This window comes from Jaculus jaculus, chromosome 18, assembly GCF_020740685.1.
Source record: "Jaculus jaculus isolate mJacJac1 chromosome 18, mJacJac1.mat.Y.cur, whole genome shotgun sequence".
Taxonomy (NCBI): domain Eukaryota; kingdom Metazoa; phylum Chordata; class Mammalia; order Rodentia; family Dipodidae; genus Jaculus; species Jaculus jaculus.
In genome coordinates, this window is record NC_059119.1 from 46,959,549 (window position 1) to 46,983,508 (window position 23,960).

The 23,960-nt window shown below is 48.5% G+C and overlaps 1 protein-coding gene across 2 annotated transcripts in view; it reads right to left on the reverse strand.

Annotated features, from left to right (window-relative positions):
* The window catches only part of Epas1 (endothelial PAS domain protein 1), a 101,144-nt gene that overhangs the window by 22,818 nt on the left and 54,366 nt on the right, over positions 1–23,960 (reverse strand). For both annotated transcript variants that reach the window (XM_045137426.1, XM_045137425.1), the window contains 4 exons: positions 13,547–13,737; positions 5,286–5,437; positions 4,805–4,889; positions 117–235 (listed from right to left, as the gene is read on the reverse strand). In XM_045137426.1, the coding sequence (XP_044993361.1) occupies positions 117–235; positions 4,805–4,889; positions 5,286–5,437; positions 13,547–13,737 (547 nt within the window). The remainder of the gene's footprint in view (positions 1–116; positions 236–4,804; positions 4,890–5,285; positions 5,438–13,546; positions 13,738–23,960) is intronic.

A 23,960-nucleotide genomic window follows, 5' to 3' on the forward strand; every position in this document is an offset into this window, starting at 1 on the left:
GTGGTGGGGGGATGTGTGTGGGGGGATGTGTGTGGGGGGAGCAGGGCTTTTAGGCATACCCTTCCCCGCCCCCCCCCACACACACTTGGGGCTCCAACCCAGGACTGATGTCCTACCTTCCAGGTGGCCGATTTGAGGTTGACGGTTCGGCCTCTGTTGGTGACCGTGCACTTCATCCTCATGAAAAAGTCGCGCTCGGTTGACATGTCTTTGCTTTTCTTTCCAAAACCAGAGCCTGGGGAGGGGCGGGGGGACCAGAAACCACTCGATTAGTTTCGATCTGCATTCACGAGACGGGCCCGGCCGCGGCCTTTCTGGGCCGTTTGTTCTTGGTGTTTCCCAGCGCTTTGCACGTTAGCACCTGCAGGCGACCATGGACTAAGGTTGGTTTTTAGGTCCGTGTTCATTTTATTCCTGTTGCTAGAATTTCTTGACGTCATACAATAACTTTTACAATTAAATTTCACCCCGCAGACAAACACCGTTTGGCTTAGAGAACAGAAAGCTGGGCTGGAGAGATGGCTTAGCGGTTAAGCGCTTGCCTGTTAAGCCTAAGGACCCCGGTTCGAGGCTTGATTCCCCAGGACCCACGTTAGCCAGATGCACAAGGGGGCGCACGTGTCTGGAGTTCGTTTGCAGTGGCTGGAAGCCCTGGCGTGCCCATTCTCTCTCTGTCACTCTCAAATAAGTAAAAATAAAAATTAATAAAAAGAACAGAAAGCTGAGTGACTTCCATCCTTCAGGTCAGACCCATATCTCAACAGCTGAAGCAGACCTTTCCTTCACACGTGGTGGATTTCCGTATCATTGTATGAGTGTTTGTTCCCCCTTTCCAGGAAAGTGAAATTAGTAAGAATCAAATGAATCTGTGGACATATGGCTCATTTGGTAACACAAGCCTGGCCGCTCATCTCCTCATGTGGAGCACAAACTCCTAAGAGGCAGGAGGTGCCCTGACATTTGGGGGTCCCTTCGCCTTAGTGCACAGTCGCTGGCCCATTGCAGAAAAGTGAGGCCACTGGTAAATTTGACCACAGCTTTCGGCAGCCTCTACTGAAGCAAATGCATGTGCTTTAGCTGAAAGAGCAAGGTTTGACCTGGGAGACACCATGGTTCCTTCAAGAGATTAAGCCTTTTTTCAATTACAGACTACTGGCTGCTGTTTCTAGCCCGTCTCTTGGAAAGTTAAGATCTTTCTGGTACCCTACTTGCAACTTGCAATTGCTACGTGTTAGATAACATGCCATTTTATCTCTACTTAAAGCAACATTTCTTTTTTAAAAAAGATATTTTATTACTTATCTGAGTGGGGAGGAAGAGGCAGATAGAGAGAATGGGCAGTCCAGGGCCTCCAGCCACTGCAAATGAGCTCCAGAAGCATGCGGCCCCTTGTGCATCTGGCTTATGTGGGTCCTGGGGAATCGAACCGGGGTCCTTAGGCTTCGCAGGCAAATGCCTTAACTGCTAAGCCATTTCCTCAGCCCTCGAATGACATATCTTAAAGCTCAAGAGGGACCACTGGTTTAACACTTCCATGACTATATGAACAGGTTTAGTCTAATAATGATCTCAAAATAGAACTGATCCGCTCTTAGCTAGAGTCGAATAAATTCTGAATTGAGTAAGTTACCAAAACCAGCGATATAGCTTCTCTCCAAGTTACCTGTTTAGTTTCTAAGTTTCTAATTTCAGTCATCTAGAGTGCTGAAAACAGAGCCAACTTCATCTAAATTTTGCCTCCAGCACTGTCCCCACGCAGGGTCTCCTGGGCCACCTGCCCTGCATTTAGAGCTATTCTTTAAATAGCCATGCCACTCCCTCCAAGAGAAGTCACTGGGCCTCTGCAAGTAAAGCTTCAAGGGACCTTGATTTATTTGCCTGACACAGTCCAGAAGAGTGATAAGTCAAAGGAATTATGGCGCCCTTAAATGTCCTTTGGGGGGGGGGACCCAATAAATGACAGACTCAAGAGTAACTTTTGGTTGCTGTGCTGTATCTTTCATACTTCAATGTGCTTCGTACAGTGTTAATTACATGAAGGTGAAGTTGATATATAATGAGATATACTTGTATCTTGTGGCCACTGGGAGTTGGGGACAAGGAAGAGAGAAAAGAGTTATTTCTTTTTCTTACTGTTTTATTTTTATTTCTTTGAAAAAGAGAGAAGATGGGCAGGTCAGGACCTCCAGACACATGTGCCACCTTGTGCAGCTGGCTTAAACGTGGGTCCTGGGGAATCAAACCCAGGTCCTTTGGCTTTGCAGGCAAGCGCCTTAACTGCTAAGCCATCTCTCCAGCCCTCATTTATGATTTCTTATTCACTGTTTTCTGTTAAGGGCTCCTAACTTCTTAACCTCTGGATTCTTTCTATTCTGACATTTTTGTTTTGTTTTGTTTTGTTTTTGTTTGGTTTTTTTGAGGTAAGGTGTTGCTCTAGCTCAGGCTGACCTGGAGTTCACTATCTAACGCAGGACTTGAGCTCAAAGCAATCCTCCTACCTCTGACTCCCAAGAGCTGGCATTAAAGGTGTGTGCCACCACGCCCGGCTTTATTCTGACATTTTATAACTCCACTCCTACTCAAAACCCTTCAATAGCACCCCACTGTCTATAGGATGAAGTTTGACCCCTCCGCTTGTCCTTCAAAGCTTCCTATAATCTGCCTCATGATCCTATCTACCTCTAGAAACCCACCTTGACCCTTTGCCTCTGGACCATGAGTCTCCCCACTGGCTGGCTCCTTTGGTAAGGATTTGCTGATTCCCTAATCATGAACAGAAAGATGCAAACCTTTATCCAGGAAAGAGGAGGACACTTAGCTGGGAGTTATGGCACTTGGAAGCTAGAAGGTTCTAGACTTTGCCATCAACTTGCAGAGAAAAACTAGAGTAAGGGGCTTATTTCAGCTCACAGAATTATCAAACTGACTCTGAGACTACAGCAAGAAAAAATTAAAAGGAAATGCTTTCAAAATGGGTAGAAACCCCTCTCCATAGAGCCAACCATGCCACACCACCTAGAGGTTCTCAGAATCACAGGCCAGACATTAACGAGCCATGGGGTGGTCCCTAATCTGTGTTCTCTGGGAGCCAGGGGAGAGGTCAGGGGTGGTGAAGGTGGCAAGATGGTGTAATTCCGCAAAGCCTTGCAGGCCCAAGCAAGGATTGCAGCAGCCGGTGCCAAGAGTGGAGGCGAGCCAATGAAGTCCCCGCTTTTGCAGCATGCACGGTAATAAGCAAAACCTGGCCAGCTTGGTGCCACTGCCTCTGCCATTCAGGTTCAACGAGCATACGCCCTGTGGCAGTGGCAGGTGACAGACTTGAACTAAGATGTCTTATGTGGGCACTCTGCCCAGACCAATGATAGGTCCCCCAGCTCTGAAAGGATCTTGACGGTCACTGGGCCCCACTGTTACCCAGAACTTCAGTTCTGTTGACGTTACCTTGGATTCATGCCTTTGGTTGAATGCACCTATTTACCAACAACGACGCCTCACCCTTATTGCAAAGTGCCCTCACCAGTTCAACAGACCTTTAATAAAATACGGTCCATCAGCTGGAGAGATGGCTTAGCAGTTAACAAGCTTGCCTGCAAAGCCTAAGGACCCATGTTCAACTCTCCAGATCCCACGTCAGCCAGATACACAGAGGTGAGGCAAGTGCAAGGTTTCACATGTCCGAAAGGTGGTGCAAGCATCTACAGTGCAATCTCAGTGGCTGAGGCCCTGGCATGCCAATTCTCTCTCTCTCTTCTCAAAAAAACAAAAAAATCAGCAGCTGGGTGTGGTGGCATATGCTTTTAATCCCAGCACTTGGAAGGCAGAGGTAAGATGATCACTGTGAGTTCAAGGCCACCCTGAGACTACATAGTGAATTCTAGGTCAGCCTGGACTAGAATGAGACCCTCCCTCCAAAAAAAAAAAAAAAAAAATCCCAAAATAAATAAAATATTGTCCAACAAACACTTCCTGACCTGTGCCTCATTACCAGGGGCCCCATTCAAACCATGGCTCCAGTGGTAGCTGGTCTCAGTGGTGATCCTAAGGAGCCATGCCTCCGGACATTCAGGTCCCACATCAAATCAGGGCTTAGTGTCTACCTTGCTCTAACCAGCAACACTGGGCAGAAGCAATGTTGTTCCAGTTCCAGGACTGTTTGAGGAAGTCCCGATCTGCCATGTAAGATGACTCTCCCAGAGGGACCGCATGGAAAGGGCCACTCTGAGTTCCATGGAATGGGAGAGGGAGAGAGGTGAAGCTACCTGACTTCCCAGCTACCTGCCCACAGACCCCAGGCCTGTGGAGGAGCCATCTTGGTCACTCCAGCCTCGTCCCCCCGATGACTGCAGCTCAGCTGATGTCACAGTGCAGCCAGAGACTTGCCCACAGAACCCACAGGTAGTTGGGAGAGGACAGTGTGATTGCATCAGCCTAGGTTTTGGGTGGTTTATGATACAGCAAGACAAGCGAGCGCTTTGGCACAGATGAGGTTATGGGTTTGGGTGGTGCCAGTCGGCAGAGATGCCTGGAGAGTGGCACTGGTACCTGAAGGTGTGCCCGGGTTGGGTGAGATCAGGCATCATTAATTGGGGTGAGCAGGAGCTATCCTGAGTTTCTGGGTTCTTCCAAGTGCCTGCCATCTCACCTCATGGGCTATATGGTGGGCCAGCCAACCAGGGTTTTTAATGAATGCCAATGTTTCTCCCCCTGCCCCCCGGCATCATGGTCTGTGTTTTGTAGGTAAAGGGATGACAGATGCCCTCCCAGGGGGAGGACAAGGATGTAACCACGTGACAAAACACTTTACCGTTTTTGAAAGTCAAGTTCTCGCGGATCTCCTCGTGATCACAGGGGTGAGTGAAATCAAAGATACTGTGTCCCGTTAGCTCTACCTGTCTCAAAAAAGCAAGGTCACCTTTGTTATTCCAAACACCCAGGTCAGAGACTCCCCGAGGCAGCTGAGCTGCCTCCTAGATCCAGAGACATGGGAGCGATGGAATCGGGTTACCCATCCACCACCATGGGCCAGTGTTGGGCTCACAGAGGGGCACAGCAGTAGTTATGGCAACAGGGACTTGATTCACAAGGCTCGTCTCGCCAATCCGCTTCCCAGATCGGCCATCGGCAACGTCAAACCCAATGCCAGGAAGCGGGAGCGCGTCCCTGAGCCTTCTGCATCGAGGGTGGGCATTCGCGGGGAGTGATCGAGAGAGACTCTGACTAACGCCTGCCCTTTGTTTCTACCCGTAAGTGGGGACATCTTCCCCTTTGAAAGAATGAGGTGCTACCTGGGTGAGTCCCATGAACTTGCTGACATTTTCGGACAGGAAGATCATGTCACCATCTTGGGTCACCACAGCAACGAACCCCTCCAAGGCCTTCAGGTACAAGTTATCCATCTGCTGATCGGCCTCGGCCTCAGATTCATTTTCAGAGCAAACTGGAGAAAGAAGGGTCGGAGGTAGACATCAACCTGGTGTTAAAGCAGACATTACTGGAGGAGCAAGTGTGGGCAGGGATGGCTCTAGGGTACCAGATGGACTTTTTCTGGACACTTGGTTCAAGCAGCTAGCCCTGAGGGTAATGACCACGTGCAAAGTCTTTACTCCTGGCCCCTGATCCTCATTTAGGGTCTCTGCAAGCACATCTTTATTACATATTTATGAAAGAGAGAGAGAGAAGAGAGAATGGGTGTGCCAGGGCCTCTACCCACTGCAAATGAACTCCAGATGCATGCACCCCCTTGTGCATCTGGCTTACATGGGACCTGGAGAATCGAACCTAGATCCTTAGTCTTTGCAGGCCTTAACCGCTGAGCCATCTCTCCAGCCCCGACACACCTGTTTTTTGCTAACTAGACCTCTGAACTAATGAGGGTGAGCCACAATGCAGGAGTGAGACCAAAAGTTGCTAATATTAACTCTCCTGGAGAATGTCCATGTTTAAACTGGGGCTATATATTTGCATATTATATATATATGTATACACACACACACACCCTCAGTGTGTGCATCAGGATCACCTGATGGGTTGACTTTTGGGCGCAGGACAGCTATGTGATTTATTGGGTCCCAAGCAAAGTGAGGATGCATGACCTTCTGTTAAAACATTCAACCAAAGACCCTCAAAGTGTGCAGCCTTTCCAAGGCTATACAAGTTGCACCCCACCCACCTGACCCTGAAGGCTGCCGCCCCCAATTCACAGGCTCTCCAGGTGGGGCTCAGAATTTCGCTTTGCTACCAAGTTCTGAGAGGGAGGTCAAGAGACCTGTTGCCGGCTGGAGAGATGGTTTAAGCAGTTAAGCGCTTGCCTATGAAGCCTAAGGACCCCGGTTCAAGGCTCGATTCCCCAGGACCCACGTTAGCCAGATGCACAAGGGGGCGCACGCGTCTGGAGTTCGTTTGCAGTGGATGGAGGCCCTGGCGCAACCCACTCTCTCTCTCTCTCTCTCTCCCCTCTTCCTCTTTCTGTGTCTGTTGCTCTCAAATAAATAAAAAAAAGAGACCTGTTGCTCTAGAAAGCACACATTGAGGGCCGTCACCTTAACTCTGGGTTCTCGGAGTGAGCCCAGCATGAGCGACAAATCTGGGGAATAGGCAAAAGACATTGGCAGCCACTTTTAAGTCATACCAGCTAGGTGGCCGCTTTCTCCTTCCCGGCAGAGGGCCAGCCCTGTGGCCTGCTGGAGATGACATTTTAAAACTCTCCAGTTTCTTTGATCTCAGTGGTAACACTGACTTCAAAATCTGGAGTCATCCCAAAACAGCCTGTTTAGGCTGAGGAAATAGTTCTGCTTAAAGTTTCCTGTTTTGAGCTGGTCCAAGGCAGCCAGGCAGGTTTCCATCGTGCCTTGGTGCGCTTGCTCCCAGGAGCTGGTCAAATTGGCTGTGGCGGAACAGTGGGAAGGAGGGACAGGATTGCTGGGGGGCCGGAAGCCAGTAGGCTTCTCAAATCTGTCCAACCCACTACCCAGGGCCCTGGGGCAGCAGAGTTTGGGTGTGGCCCCTTCCTTCTAGGGGGAACTGTTCGCTCTTGTAGTACCTGCTGATCCTCTGGGGAACTTCAGAAGGAACTCAGCTGGGTCCCCCCCCCCAGCCTGGAGCTGGGGGCCAGGCACTCCCCCACATGTTAGGAGGCTCATGTCACATCTCTCCTGAAGACATCCACTTCTCCCCCTGTGTGCACATCAGGCCTTCCCAAAACTATGAACATTCCTACTCAGCTTTGGGCATGGGGAAAGGTGGTTTTTTGTTTGTTTTTAAATATCTTGTTTGATATTTCAGAGCGCTCCTGCGAGAGAGAGCCAGAGGGAGAGAGAGAGAATGGGCGCACCAGGGCCTCAGTCACTGTGATCCAACTCCAGAGGCCTGCACCACCTTGCACTTGCCTCGCCTTTGTGCATCTGGCTTACGTGGGATCTGGGGAGTCGAACACGGGGGCCTTAGGCTTCACAGCCTAAACTGCTTAACGGCTAAGCCATCTCTACAGCTCCGGATAGATGCTCTTGGTTCACCACATAGGCACTAAGCTTCCACTCTGCCCTGGGCTGGAGTTAAGAAACCTGTCCACCACTTGCTATGTATTCAGTCTCGTCCTGGAGGAAACATCGAGGACGCTGACAGGGTAAGGGCAATCCTTCTCCTTAACAGATGGACACACTGGCAGGCAAGACAAAGGGCTGTGAGGTAGTTCGCTCATCCCCTTTCCTGGCGAAGATGAGAACAGAGAATAACTCTTTCAGGGCAGAGTAAAGCGAGGAGCCCACAGTAGGTGCTTTAATAAGGCACTGGCTGGCTTCTAACCGCAAAGATGAACGGTGCTCTGAACCAGAAGTTTCTGCTGAAAGGCAACATAATCAGATGGGTGCGCAGCAGGATTCTTTCATGCTAAAAATAGCCTTGTAAACAGGCTTCAATGACTCCCCACAGCCGCCAGGATGTGCTCGGCCGAGGTTTAGGAGCACTTTTTCCGGAGCACCGCTCATTTCCTACAGGGAGCACCGCCCCCATGGGGCGGAGACAACAGTGGCAGCAAGGAGCTGGGGTGTCTGGGCTAAGCCGACAGGTGGCAGATAGCCCCAGTTTGGCTCTCTGTGCCTAGTCTGGCTCATCAGGATGCTGGCTGGCTATGATCTTACCCCACCAGGGTCATTCTCCTCAGGCTTTTTAATTTCTTTCTTTCTCTAATTAATTTTATGTATTTGAGGTGGGGTGGGGGTCACAGAGAGAGAGAGAGAGAGACTAGGCACGCCAGGGAATACACCCACTGCGGACGAACTCCAGATGCTTGAGCCACCTTGTGCATCTGGGTCCTGGAGAATCGAACCTGGGTCCTTTGGCTCTGCAGGCAAGTCTGAACCGCTAAGCCCTTTCTGCGGCCAGGTTTTTCTTTTCTGGAAAGTCCCAGGACCACATTGACTCTGAGACAGGCTTTCCTGCTTCAGATGCACGCGGCACTGAGCTCTCATCACAGGGTCATTCCTTGCAGAAGGGCTGCCTTTACTGCGCCCTCCGCTCTTCCATTCCCAGCACTAGAACCACCCTGGAACATCTTCCCCCCGCCTTACACACGCACACACACACACGCACACACACATACTCTGAGCATGCTGACAGCAAATACAGTGCCAGCCCAGCCTCAAGGACACCAGTATGCATACTTACTGAAGCATTGCTTGTACCTTACACCCCACCGTGCACAGGCTGGGCACCCTTGGCAGCGGGATGTGCCCCACGCGATCTGGCTAAGCTCCCCAGTGAGCACTGGAAATCTACCATTAGACGGTGGTATTTTCTCCTTAGCCTGTCTTCCTTCTCTTCGTATAAAGCACAGGGCTGGGGTTCAAGAAACACCTATTGACTGGCCAGACTTTTCTGGAGAAAGGCAATGTTGTGGACAAGGTCAGTATTTCTAGAAGAGGTCACACATTAGCTGTTCCCAGCCACGAACATCCTTGCGTGAATCATCTCACCGGCTTCCTGCCAAGCCGGACAGAAAAAGGCCTTGATTTGGAGGGCTGGGTGGGGTTGGGGGGGTGGGTTGGGACAGTCAAAGAGTTGGGGTGGAAGCCAATGAAAACAGGTCTGACAGTGGAGCACCAGAGGGCATCCAGAAACCACATCTGCTACCACGGTTTGGCTCCCCTCGCCCCACTTTTCCTGCGTGGAAAGGTCATGGCGAAAACTTGAAAATAACATGTCCAGCATTTTACTCTCTTTCCCTTGGTAGTCTGGGGGTCAGGAAATCCTCCTCTCTCGTGAAGACTAGGTCTTCATTAAGCAAATGCCATGAATCAAAAATAAACTTGACATTTCTCTCTAGAAACCTGGCTTCGTGTGGCTCTTCAGCTCTACAGCAAAGTGAGTTTGATTTGTACCAGGTCAGAGACTGGGGAAGCCTGAAACCAATTTTTGTTTATTTTATTTATTTTTTTGGTTTTTCGAGGTAGGGTCTCACTCTAGCTCAGGCTGACCTGGAATTCACTATGGAGTCTCAGGGTGGCCTCAAACTCATGGCAAGCCTCCTACCTCTGCCTCCCGAGTGCTGGGATTAAAGGCATGCACCACCACGCCTGGATTTTTTATTTTTATTTATATATTTAAGAGCAGTAGACAGAGAGAGAAAGAGAGAATGGGCGCACCAGGGTCTCCAGCCACTTCAAACACTCCGGATGCATGTGCCCCCTCGTTCATCTGGCTTACGTGGGTCCTGGGGAATTGAGCCTCAAACCCGAGTCCTTAGGCTTCACAGGCAAGCGCTTAACCGCTAAACTATCTATCCAGCCCTGAAATAAATTTTTGAATAAACGGTGTGTTTTGTCTATGTCCGACTGCTTCAAGCCCCTTCCAATGCAGAAGCGACCCCCGATTCAGTCACAGTGGGGCCCGGCTCCTCTGCAAAGAGGCTCCAAGACAATCGAGTTTCCACTGATGTCCCCATCATCAGACTGTGCCCTGTCCTCAGCCCAGCGTGGAAGCCAGTATCATAAAGCTATTGTTTCGGCTTGCTTCCTGTGATAGGAATCTCAACCGTGGGCCCCCAACTCCCAGCCTGGATTTCTCAGTGTTCAGGCTTCCTCTCCAACATTCCCACACACAGCAGCCTACTGTGAAAATCAAAGGGAAGTATGTTACTAAGTAAAGAAACTTTTCCAACAGCCGAACCTGATCGTTTTCTGGCCTTTTGAACTCTGAGGTATGCGACCCCCTGTCTGCTATTATAAAGTTGGTATTCGCTCGCCATTGTCACAAGTGCTTAAATAATGACTTTGTATTTGGTTCTGAGTCAGAAAATGGTAACTTCGTGGAATCCCTGAAAGGGAGATACAAAGATTTAAGGGTTTACCCCTGGGTTTTCTTTTATATCTTTTCTCTAGAAGCTGATTATTTTGATAATTTTTAATGTCTAAACTATAGCTTCTGGAGCAAGCTAGAAGCACAAGTTTTTTTTATTTTTTTATTTTTTGGTTCTTCGAGGTAGGGTCTCACTCTGGTCCAGGCTGACCTGGAATTGACTCTGTCATCTCAGGTTGGCCTTGAACTCATGGCAATCCTTCTACCTCTGCCTCCTGAGTGCTGGGATTAAAGGCATGTGCCACCACTCCTGGCTTTTTTTTTTTTTTTTTTTTTTTGTAAATCACCTTGATTCTCCAGCAATCACAGGTGAGTTCCACTATTCCCTTTGTGTAAATGAGAAATCCAGGGCTCGGGGCTGGAGAGATGGCTTAGCAGTTAAGGCGTTTGCCTGCAAAGCCAAAGAATCCCGGTTCAATTCTCAGGGACCCACAAGGGGTGCACGCTTCTGGAGTTCCTTTGCAGTGAGCTGGAGGCCCTGGTGCACCCATTGTCTCTTTCTCAAATAAAATTATATATATATATATATATATATATATATAATTTTTTTCAAGAAATCCAGGGATTAAAGTTAACCAAGTTTGCAAAGATACACAGCGAGAAGACCATCAACCACGCTCCACTGCAAAGGTATTCACAGAGCTACACTGTTTTCATTATGTTTCACATATTGAAAGGGTAAACTGAGGTCTAGAGAGATTTCTCAGTGGTTAAGGTGCTTGCTTACAGAGCCCAACGACCAACTCCCGGTGCCCATGTAAAGCCAGATGCCCAGAGTGGCGCATGTATCTGGAGTTCATCTGCAGTGGCTGGAGACCATTCTCTTTGTCTCTTCTATCTCTCTGTATTTTAAAAATAGTTTAACATTTAAAAAAAAAATAAAAGGGCTGGAGAGAGGGCTTAGTGGCTAAGCCCTTGCCTGTGAAGCCTAAGGACCCCGGTTCGAGGCTCGGTTCCCCAGGTCCCACGTTAGCCAGATGCACAAGGGGGCACATGCGTCTGGAGTTCGTTTGCAGAGGCTGGAAGCCCTGGCGCGCCCATTCTCTCTCTCTCCCTCTATCTGTCTTTCTCTCTGTGTCTGTCACTCTCAAATAAATTAATTTTAAAAAAAAGTTTAAAAAAAAATAATAAAAAAAAATTAAAAGGCAAACTGAGAATTGAAAGCGCCTGCTCCACACACTTTTCTGAAAACAGTTTCTATAACTGTCCTGGGAGAAGACAGCGAAATGGGACAATGGAGCAGCCATCGCCTCCCCTGGCTTGGCTCATTTTAGGAGAAGTCTCTCCTCTTCAAGGACACTGGGACCCGATGACCAAAAGTTGAAACTTCTTATCATTTTTCTGTCATTTCTTTCCTTGGGACAGAAGCTCAGAGGTGACGTGCTCGAGGCCTGTGCTCAATCTAGAACAGGGTTGTCCAGAGGACAAGCAGCCCGTGTCCCCGACAGTTAAAAACTCCTGAGTTGGGACATGTGGTGTCTTGTGGGTGTACCTCGGACACAGGGAGTTCATGCCAGGACACAGGCAGGCGGATGTGTTCAGAGGGCCCAGCCTCCAACTGGTGCCCCTTCGCCAAGCCCACCTTGGGCCTGCTGAGGTGTACAGCCAAGCTTTTGTGTGCCCAAGGATGGATGATAAGGCCCTGTTCAGAAAACGAAGGCCTTCTGTCCACCCCATTGTTCACGGCCACCCCGCTCAATCCCCAGGGGCCTCATTTTAACTTTGGTCCCCAACCTTCATCAACATCTCCAGGATCCTAAAACACACACACTTTTTGTTTTTCAAGAGGATAAACCTCTTTAAAATAAAGAGGGGCTGGAGAGATGGCTTAGCGGTTAAGGAGCTTGCCTGCAAAGAAAAAGGATCCCGGTTCGATTCTCCCAGGACCCACGTCAGCCAGATGCACAAGGGGGTGCTTGCATCTGGAGTTGGTTTGCAGTGGCTGGAGGCCCTGGTGTGCTCATTCTCTCTCTCTCAACTAAATAAATAAAATATATTCAAAGATAAAAATAAAGAGGCACACACGTGGCTGGGGACGGATCTTGGGGACTCTATCTTTTTCTGGTAGCCACCAGCTTTGTTGGGTTTTGTGTTCTGTCAGCAGCTCGGCCACATTATAGAGCATCTTTGCCCTTGATTCTCCTGCCACACCCCCAACTGCCATTTTCTGGGACGGCACACCGAGGCTACACGTCCAGCCCCCAGGCGCCCTGAGCGTGGTCTCCGCCTCTGAAGGTCTTTCCCCCCATATCCTTCCTGTGCACCCGGCCCAGAATAGCACAGACTCGCCGGGCCTCCCCGCCTCACCCTGGATTCCCCCTGCTCAGGACTCCTTTCCCAGAACAACCACTTCACAACAGGATGGCAGAATGAACCAGTGTCCACAGGGAAAACGGGACCACCATAGCTCCCTCCCTCCCCGACCGCCTTCTCTCTCGCTCATGCCCTCTCTCTGCCTCAGTTGGGAGTTCCAGGACGGCTGCTACGCCATGATGCCCAGTTTGCTGACAAATTACACAAGATTGCACATGGGATCTGAAACTGGAAAGCTGCTCAGGCTCTCTCTCCCTGGTCGGTCTTAACAGGAAATAGTTCTTGAACATAAATCAGAGAGAGAGAGAGAGAGAGAGAGAGAGAAAGAAAAGAGGAGAACATTTTTATGGACTGTAGCTTCAGGGACACAAAGGGGACAGAGAAGATTTGCTGACTTTTCTGGGGTGAGGCCATCATTGGGTGGGTGTACCTCGGCTGTTGTTCCAGTCAATTCTCACAGTCACCCTGTGAGGTGAACCTGAATCCCATGGTATAGGTCAGGAAAATGACATTCAGATTGACCACATGATCTCCCTTGCCCACTAGAAAGAGGAGGAAGATGTACAGGGTACATCATTTCTAGGCAAAGATTAAAGGCTTCCTACAGATCCAATAGAGCCTGGGGCAGGGGGTGCTCACAGCTGGGGGGGCAGAACGGAGCCTTAGGCAAAGGCTGTTCTTGGCTCTCCCAGCCCCCTCCTTTGCTGTCCTTTCCTGCTTGTACCCCCAGGAAAGGACAGCGCCAGAGAGGAGACGCCTGAAAGCAAAGGCATAATGGCTCGTGGCTGCTTTTCTGCAGGGTGAGATGTCTGGGAGGAAGGCCTCGGATCTCTGGTCCCACAGGGGGGACCCCGTGTGCCAGCTTGGCACACCGGAGCCTTACCTGAGGACAGGAGCTTGTGCGTGCGCAGGAAGCTGATGGCCAGCCGCATGATGGAGGCCTTGTCCAGGTGGGCGCTCACGCTGTGGGGCAAGGGCAGCTCATGGGCCAGCTCGTAGAAGACCTCCGTCTCCTTGCTGCGCCGGCACCTGGCCGCATCCCGGGACTTCTCCTTCCTCCGCTCCGAGCTGCTTCTGCATTGAGAGGCAAGAGGTGAGGGCGTCAGGGTCATCGTCATCCTGGCAACACCCTAAAGTCAAGACAGGCTCGTGCCCTTCTCCCCAAAACCACATTGAGGCCAAATGTCCCACTTGAAGCGATCTGGGCTTAGCCCAGCTGTACCAGCCCTGGGCAATCTGCATAATGCAGTGGGCTCTGCCTTTTGGGTTTTTTTTTTTTGGGGGGGGTTGTCTACTGGTATCTTCTCAAAGGTTCCCGTCCTCCTGCACTGCCACGGCCGGGAGGGGGACAGGATGGGCCTTCAGATGGGTGCGGTTACAGCAAAGACTTGCTCATGAGTTAAATAACCTGGAATACCTGGGCCCTGGCTCCATCTGGAGATAGAGGTTAGTATCGAAGGATGGCAAAGCCAAGGGTGAAGAAACTAAGCCCACATGGTGCTGTTTAAAGCTCTGGAGAACAAGGTTTTTTTTAAATTTTTTTGTTCATTTTTATTTATTTATCTATTTGAGAGTGACAGATAAAGAGGCAGATAGAGAGAGAGAGAGAATGGGTGCATCAGGGCCTCCAGCCACTGCAAACAAACTCCAGACGTGTGCGCCACCTTGTGCATCTGCCTAACTTGAGTCCTGGGGAATCGAGCCTCGAACCGGGGTCCTTAGGCTTCACAGGCAAGCGCTTAACTGCTAAACCATCTCTCCAGCCCTTTAAGATATTTTTTTTAATTTATATATTTATTTGAGTGAGCAAGCAAGAGAGAGAGGCAGATAGAAAATGGGCAAGCCAGGGCTGCCAGTCACTGGAAATGAACTCCAGACACATGCGCCACCTTGTGCAGCTGGCTGACGTGGGTCCTGGGGAATCGAACCAAGGTCCTTTGGCTTTGCAGGCAAACACCTTAGCCACTAACCCATCTCTCCAGTCTCCAAGGTTCTCTTTTAGCAGATAAAATATGGCCAGTAATGGGACCTTCGATCCCATTTCAGATGGGTGGGGGGAGGGCACACGGTATAGAGTGAAATTACCAGTGTAGCTTAAGCGGAGTCACATGAGTATGATGGGTCTCAGTTTGCAGTTGCAAAGTGCATGCCTGCTAAGAATTAAAAGGCAGTGGGCATGAACCCCATGGCCTGGATAACCAGCCTGACTTTCCTTCCATTGTTTCCCTTTGTTGTAGGGTAGAAGGAATAATCACACACCACACACACATACACACGTGTGCACTTATCTTTCACAAGGTCTTAAAGAAATTTTGGATACTCTTACAAAATGCCCACTTCAAATACTAACATAGGCAAATTTAAAAGTCAGCGTCTGGGTCAGAATTCTGGCTTCTCTGCTTACTTGCTCTGTAACATTTGATTATTTAAACTGTTGAGCCTCTGTTTCCTCATCAGGAAACCACACAGAGTTACCATGAAGATTTCATGTGGGGCTGAAGGGATGGCTTAGCGGCTAAGGCACTTGACTGCGAAGCCTAAGGACCCAGGTTCAATTACCCATGACCCACCTAAACCAGATGCATAAGGTGACACATATGTCTGGAGTTCATTTGCAGTGGCTGGAGACCTTGGCATACCCATTCTCTCTCTTCCCTCTAATAAATACATAAAAATAAAATATAGGGGTATTTTTTGTGATTTTTTTAAATGAGAGATAGAGACACACAGAGAGAATGGGCATGCCAGGACCTCCAGCCACTGACATCAAATTCCAGATGCATGTGTCACCTTGTGCATCTGGCTTACATGGGACCTGGAGAGTCAAACATGGGTCCTTAGGCTTCACAGGCAAGTATCTTAGCCCTTATGCCATCTCTTCAGCCCAAAATACAGATTAATGCAATAATTAAAGTCTTAAGTATTAGGCCTATCACAGTAAGCAATTAATATTAGCTAATATTCATTTTAAAATTCTGCCTTCAGGTAAAAATTTTTTACCAAATAGTATAGGACAACCCGATTCTTACAGAAATTTGTGTATTACACACAATGCATCCTATACATTATCTAGAAAAATATCTAGAAGAAAAGTGCTCTTGAATTGATACAAATAGTGCTTAATATAGCCCAGGGAGACATAGGGTGTCGCTGTGGCTCAAGTTGACCTGGAATTCACCATGCAGTCTCGGGGTGGCCTTGAAGTCACAGTGATCCTCCTACCTCTGCCTCCTGTGTGCTAGGATTAAAGGTGTGCACCACCATCCCCGGCATATACCAGGTTGTATTTCAAGCACTAATATATTAGTTTGTTTTCCATAAGTGCTGGTGGGACTAGGTTCTAATACCCCTTACCCACAGACGAAGAAACAAGCCCACCCAGGCTAAGAAATTCACCTGTGACTGTTGGCTGCTAAGTGGAGAACTGGAACTTGCCCTGGGAAGGGGGGACCCCAGAATCCAGGCTTTTAACCAGTACTGTTAGTTCTCTATTCTTCTGCTCAACAGTTACCAGTTGTAGAGTAATAAAATTCAGGAAGAGGGCTGGAGAGATGGCTTAGCGGTTAAGCGCTTGCCTGTGAAGCCTAAGGACCCCAGTTCAAGGCTCAGTTCCCCAGGTCCCATGTTAACCAGATGCACAAGGGGGCGCACATGTCTGGAGTTCGTTTGCAGAGGCTGGAAGCCCTGGCGCGCCCATTCTCTCTCTCTCCCTCTATCCGTCTTTCTCTCTGTGTCTGTCGCTCTCAAATAAAAAAAAAAAAAAATTAAAAAAAATTCAGGAAGACATTTTTTTTTTCCCTAGTGGATATCTGTATTTTCTTATGATTCCATAAACATTACTTACTTAAGAAAGAAACAAGTGTAGCAAGGCGTGGTGATGCCCACCTTTAATCCCAGCACTTGGGAGGCAGAAGCAGGAGGATCACCAAGAGTTCAAGGCCACCCTGAGACTACACAGTGAATTCCAGGTCAGCCTGGGCTAGAGTGAGACCCTACCTCAATAAAAAAAGAGGGGGGCTGGAGGGATTGCTTAGTGGTTAAGGCATATTTGCCTGCAAAGCCAAAGGGCTAAGGTTTGATTCCCCAGGACCCACGTAAGCCAGATGCACAAGGTGGCACATACGTTTGGAGTTGATTTCCAGTGGCTGGAGGCCCTGGCGTGACCATTCCCTTTCTCTCACTCTCTCTGTCTATTTCTGTCAAATAAATAAATAAAATATAAAATATTTTTTAAAAAGAAAAACAAGTGTAGAAAATGTCCACTGCAATCTGTGGCCTTGAGATTGCCAAAGCCAGGGGCTGCTTTCCCTTTACACTGGCTCTGTGGCCTGTTATCTGGGCAGAAGAATCGGTATTTGGATTCCTGGAAGGTTGGCATGCCTCACCCGCTTTCAGTTTTGAGGCAGAAGCTCTGTTTTGATTTTACTGCATCTTTCATTTATAGAGACAGAACGTCCAGCTCTCTGGGTGGACTCTGCAGTGGGTGCTTGGACTCCGGAAGAACCGTCCGGCAGCTGTGGAGGGTCAAGACGAACCTTCAGAAAAACTGTAAAATTGATTTTTCTTGTCCTGTGTCCCTTGGCTGTTTTCTCTGTCTGACCCTCATTTCCTCCCTGACTTCCAGTTCTTGAGACTCCTACCTGCAACCTCCCCATCTCACCATTCAGAGTCTGCCCTTTGGGTGATTTTGCTTCTGCTACCAGATGGTAAGGGCAGTCTATTTACATATGGGTGCCTTCATTCCATCCTTATTTGAGAGAGAGAGAGAGAGAATTGTTGTGCCAGGGCCTCAGCCACTCCAATCGAACTCCAGACGCTTGCGCCACCTAGTGGGCATGTGCCACCTTGCGCTTGCCTCACTGTGCGTCTGGCTTACATGGGATCTGGAGGGCCAAACATGAGTCCTTAGGCTTCACAGGCAAGCATCTTAACAGCTGAGCCATCTCTCCAGCCCCCTTCATTTCATCTTAATCCTGACCTTTAATGGAGGTGGTGGGTGGGAGGCATTAAATGTCTGCAGGCATTCTGGCACAGGAAAGGAGGGCGTAAAAGGGACAGGACCTTAAAGTGGACACACCACACCTCCGGGCCATGAAGCCCAGGAAAGAGATACTGAATCCCATGCTCCAGCATCCCCCGACAATGGCATCATCAACACACAACCCAGTCATTAGAAGCTTCTAGAGAAGCCATCCTGGGGTGGGAGAATAGCTGCCTGCATAAAAGCTCCCCTTCTCTCTTGCCTCTGCCTCAGAGAAGAAGTCTCCAAAGGCCAAGAAGCAGCCAGGCAAGTGGAAGGTGCTTCAGAGGCAGGGCGACTTGATAGCAGCCTCAAAGATCACAGTTGTGCCATAGTCCTTCAAACGACACACTTACTGATGTTTGCTTGTGACCCTGACATGACACCAAGAAGTGTACGTGGATTGTCCCATTATCATCTTCTGGCCAACACAGCATTAATTGTTGGCACAATGTACCGATGTGGAAACTGAGGCTCAGACATACTATGTCAGCTGCTCAAGGTCACAAAGCCAGTGCCTACCTAAGCTCTTGGAGGGTCTACGGTCAGTGGACAGACAATTTAGAAGTCCTCAGGTCCGGAGCTGCCTAATCCCATTTTCACAACCATGTGACGGAGAGTAGGAAGGTGCAACCATTGTGCCCATTTCAGAGGCTTGGAAACTGAGACCCAATCCGGTTAACTTGCCTAGAGCAAGTAGCTAATTGGTGGCCAAGCCAGGGCTGTACTCCACTTTCCCTAGACCAGTCATCTTTTTCATTGTTTAACTGTAGGAGATAGTACCTTCAGCAAGAAATAGACAGCGGCATCTTATCACTAAGAAAAGAACCCTAGGCAGCCTCAATGGTTTTAAAGTTGTGTGTTCCATCTTAACTACCTTGTTTTCACAGTTTTATTAGATTACCAAGCAGCCTTGACACAGCCCAGAGATGTCTGTATAATGTTGACTCTTAGAAAAACAGACAAAAATCTGGACTGCTGAAATCATTTAATTATCAACCCTGAGAAAAAAAAAATGATGGACGCACGCAAAGGGGCAGATAAGATTTGGCCAAGCCCAAACATACTCTACCTCCGCCCCTCACTGACCACAAGTTGGGTGTGGGGGAGACGGGAATTAGGTGAGGTGTTTTAATACTTGGCTACGCTGCTGTCTAGCTATCTGATTTTGGAAAAGAAAATACATTCTCGGGCTGGAGAGATGGCTTAGCGGTTAAGCGCTTGCCTGTGAAGCCTAAGGACCCCGGTTCGAGGCTCGGCTCCCCAGGTCCCACGTTAGCCAGATGCACAAGGGGGCGCACGCGTTGGAGTTCGTTTGCAGAGGCTGGAAGCCCTGGCGCGCCCATTCTCTCTCCCTCCCTCTATCTGTCCTTCTCTCTGTGTCTGTCGCTCTCAAATAAATAAATAAATAATTAAAAAAAAAAAAAAAAAAAGAAAATACATTCTCTGGGCTCTGGTCCCCTCCTCAGTGAAATACAAGAATCCCATGTCTTGTTTGTCAGGCTCAAATGGGATGAGCGTGCAAACACTAGAAAGTTCTCTGGCAGTGACAAGCAGCATGGAAGCTAAGGAAGGCTCATTGGGGCAGGCTGGTCCTGACCAGTTCTTCCTGCAATGCTGTTGCCTCTTATTCACATGAGGTGTTTCAGCTGGTCAAATACTTTCCCTAGATGGGTTCTAGAATTGACTGCATGCATCAGATTTGTTTTTTTTTTTCCTTTTTATTCAAATATTTTATTTATTGGAGAGAGAGAGAGAGAATGGACACACCAGGGCCTCCAGCCACTGCAAACCAACTCCAGATGCGTGCGCCCCCTTGTGCATCTGGCTTACGTGGGTCCTGGGGAATCAAGCCTCGAACCAGGGTCCTTAGGCTTCACAGAAAAATGCACCTTAACCACTAAGCCATTTCCCCAGCCCTGTTTTTTTTTTTTTTTTTTCATTTTTTAAGTGGCAATCCTAAGAATTGCATATTAGGGCTGGAGAGATAGCTTAGCGGTTAAGCGCTTGCCTGTGAAGCCTAAGGACCCCGGTTCGAGGCTCGGTTCCCCAGGTCCCACGTTAGCCAGATGCACAAGGGGGCGCACGCGTCTGGAGTTCGTTTGCAGAGGCTGGAAGCCCTGGCGCGCCCATTCTCTCTCTCTCTCCCTCTATCTGTCTTTCTCTCTGTGTCTGTCGCTCTCAAATAAATAAATAAAAAGTTAAAAAAAAAAAAAGAATTGCATATTAGAATTCACCGCCTTCTCTAAAGAGGATTTTTATCCTAAAAACAAAAAATCTTTAAATAATCAGAAAAAGCTCAAATTTATTCAAGTTTTTTTTTTTTCCTCTGCTCCTCCTCCTGTCATTGGTGATTCCCTCACTCCCATGGGGATGGTCCTGGGTAACCTGTGGTATATGAAGCACACAGCCTACGTGTTGGAAGAGACTTTAAAACTGTGTTCTCCCATTTGGTTCTATGATAACCTTAAGAAATTTAATAAATGAGGATGTAAGGCTCTAGGAATATTTTCTACAAAAACATGATTTCAGGGCTGGAGGGATGGCTTAGCGGTTAAGGCGTTTGCCTGCAAAAGCCAAAGGACTCAGGTTCAATTCCCCAGGACCCATGTTAGCCAGATGCACAAGGTGGTTCATGCATCTGGAGTTCTCGTTTGTGGTGGCTGGAGGCCCATTCTCTCTCTCTCTCTCTCTCTCTGTCAAATAAATGTAAAACAAACCAAATAAAAAATGTGATTTCAAACTTCCTTCCCCCATTCTCCGCACCCCCCCAGTCCTCAAACCAAAGGCTTTTCCATGTGGCAGTATGGAGACTATGCATTGTGTGTGTGTGTGTATGTATGTATGTATGTATGTATGTGTATATATATATTTTTTTTTTTGACATGCCCAGTGTTGTGGGAGACTTTCCTGTAAGTCAGATACTCAGCGATACTACAACGAAGAGGAGAGTTAAGATTTGAAAATTTAAAATAATAATAATAATAATAATCTAGCGGCAGTGAGCCACACCTGGCACCACGTAACTTTAATCCCAGCACTCTGGAGGCAGAGGTAGGAGGATCCCTATGAGTTGAGTGAGTTCCAGATTAGCCTGGTGTAGAATGAGACCCCACCTCAACAACAACAACAAAACACAGTGGCAAAGATTTCTTGAGCTGGGACATCTATCTGTCAATAAGCACTCATTCACCTTTGGGAAAAACCTAACACCTTAGCAGTTCAAATGGGGTGTAAGGAGCACAAAGGTGGAAACGGACGTAGCCCCCCATGGCTGTAGGGATGATGTGTAGTGAGGTTTTACCACATGGGACTCCACAGGGCTCAATTAAACGACTCTACAGCAAAGTTCCTCCCCTGCAGAGGGAGAAGGGTTTCTGATGTGGATGTGGTAGGACCTCTTTAGGCCTTTTCACATGCACACATATTATAGTCACTCTCCACAGTAGAAACCCACGTGATTCTGAAATATTAAATCCTGACTGAAGGAAGCAACCATTTCAGGACTAAGCAGCCAGTCAAAAGATCTAGAAACAGCGCTGGAGAGATGGCTTAGCGGTTGAGGGACTTGCCTGCAAAGCCTAGGGACCCATGTTCGACTCTCCAGGTCCCACATAAGCCAGACGCACAGTGACACAAGCGTGCAATGTTGCACATGTGTCTGGAGTTGGACTGCAGTGGCTGGAGGCCCTGGTGAGCCAGTTCATTCTCTCTCTCATGTGCACATTTTTACAAAGGCCAGGGTTGGAGAGATGGCTTAGTGGTTAAGGCGTTTGCCTGCAAAGGCTACAAACTCATTCAAATCTCCAGGTCCCATGTAGCCAGATGCACAGTGATGCAAGTGTGCAAGTGTGCACAAGGGGCACACGTGCCTGGAGTTCATTCACAGTAGCCAAAGGCCCTGATGTGCCCATTCTCTCTCTCTCAAAATAAATTTAAAAAATTAAAAATTTTTAAAAAATCTTAAGAAGACAATCTGCTGGGCTTGCCTCAAAAAAATAAAAATAAAAAAGATCTAGAAATATCAGCAGGTATAATTGTTCCCCCACTATCAGTGAAGGACCAGTCCCCAACACCAAAGGCCACAGATGCTCACGTTCCTTATACAAGCAATGCAGCGGCATTTACACGGAACCTACATCCACCCTCTTTCCAGCCACTCCAGATTTCTTGGTGTGAGTGTTATGCAAATAGCTACACCAAATTGATTAGTAAGGAAAAAAACGTAAATCTTCAGAGTAGGCAAAATTTCTTTCCAAATATTTTAGGACTGTGGGTGGTTGGATTACAACGTACAGAACTTGAGGCTGACACAGCAACTTAATATGTGACAAGTCAACCAGCCAAAACTTCTTTGCTCATAGCACATGTGACTGACTGACTTTGTTTTGTTTTGTTTTGTTTTGGTTTTTTTTGAAGTAGGGTCTTACTTTGGCCCAGGCTGACCTGGAATTCACTATGGAGTCTCAGGATGGCCTCGGACTCACAGTGATCCTCCTACCTCTGCCTCCCGATGTGCGCCACCACGCCCGGCTTGCGCATGTGACTTTCAGGTCACTGTTCTAATTATGGCAATGGGTCCCCACTTATGTCATGCATCTTCAGCAACCGACTCCTATCCACAGCATCCTGGTTATGGGCCTGGTGTGGGGTGGGGGGCAGACATCACCAAACGCACCAAGGAGGCTGGGTGCACAATTAATTATACCAACTCCAGAGTGACCATATCCTCATCAGGGCATCTAAGCCATGTGTCCACTACCTTGTAAGATTAAACGGCCTCGGAGTTCAATGGATTTCCACAGGTCAAGGAGACAGATTGAAGCTGCTTAACCCAGCTTGGAGCAGTCTGTTGGTTGGGGTGGGGTGGGGGAAAGGGGAGGGAGAGTTATAATTTTAAAGCTTTTGTCAAGTCACGGGGGCCTGGGAGGAGACTGAACCAACCAGGGCCAAGTGCCATCAGGAGGGATACGAGCCCTTCAGTGGGGCTGTAAATCTCCCTCAAGAGCTGCCTGGTGCTGGTGGTGGGGAGCGGCGGGGGCGGGGGGGACACACCAACATCAAGTGCCAGAAATCACTGAGTCAACCCCCTCCCACATGCCCACTGCCAGCAGTTAATTGCTTCATAGATAATGTGAAGAACAGAGCCGAAGACTTTTGTTTTCAGTCTTCATTGCCCACAGATGCTGGAGAGATGGCTTAGTGGTTAAGCGCTTGCCTGTGAAGCCTAAGGACCCCGGTTCGAGGCTCGGTTCCCCAGGACCCACGTTAGCCAGATGCACAAGGGGGCGCACGCGTCTGGAGTTCATTTGCAGTGACTAGAAGCCCTGGTGCGCCCATTTTCTCTATCTGCCACTCTCATATAAATAAATAAAAATAAACAAAAAACATTTAAAAAAAACAGATGCTGGAGAGATGGTTCAGCGGTTCATGCGCTTGCCCGCAAAACCTAACGAGCTGGGTTCAATTCCCCCAGTACCCACTTAAAGCTGGATGCACAAAGTGACGCACACATCTGGAGTTCCTTTGTAGCAGCTAGAGGCCCTGCCGTGCCCATTCTCTCTCCTCTGCTTGTAAATAAACAAAATTTTTAAATGCTTCAGAGCTTCTGATTTGCTGGGTCTCAGGTACAAGCGAGACACCATGATTCAAGTTCCCTGGGTGGTTCGCATGCAAGCCAGGCTGAAGACCTCACCTTTCAAAGGTTGGTGTCTTTCTCTCTCCTCCCCCACCCCTCTCTCTTTTGTATGTGGAATAAGTCTGTCTTTGAAGATGCAAACAGTTGCCTTTTCTTCTCAAATACGTAGGAGGAAATGAAAACTGACATTTATGGAGCACCGGAGGAAGATGCTTTTCCCCAAACAAGTCCATTGGATCTTAAATTTGTACAATGTTGCTGGTCCCACAGTGTTCAGAGCTGTGGTTCTGTCTGCATCAAATTCCTGAAGGGTTGATAAAAATAGACTTCTGGGCCCATATGCTACATCTATGGGGGCCCTGAAGCCTGGGTCTGAAATCCAACCACACCTTCCCCTCTACCATGCATGGTGTCCACATTCATCGGGTCTAGCAAACTTGAAGGCACCGTCCTAAGCCGAGAGGTCACCACTGCAGCCGACGCTGTGGCTACAGCAAGAGGGATGAGAGAATGAGATCAGGATTTGCAGTAGATGTCCCAGGAGAAGGCTATGACTTATCGCTCTGAAGCATCTGGGGTGACCTTTGGGAATTAATTTCAGAGCTACACAAGAAAACCAGCTGCAACACGTAATAGCAT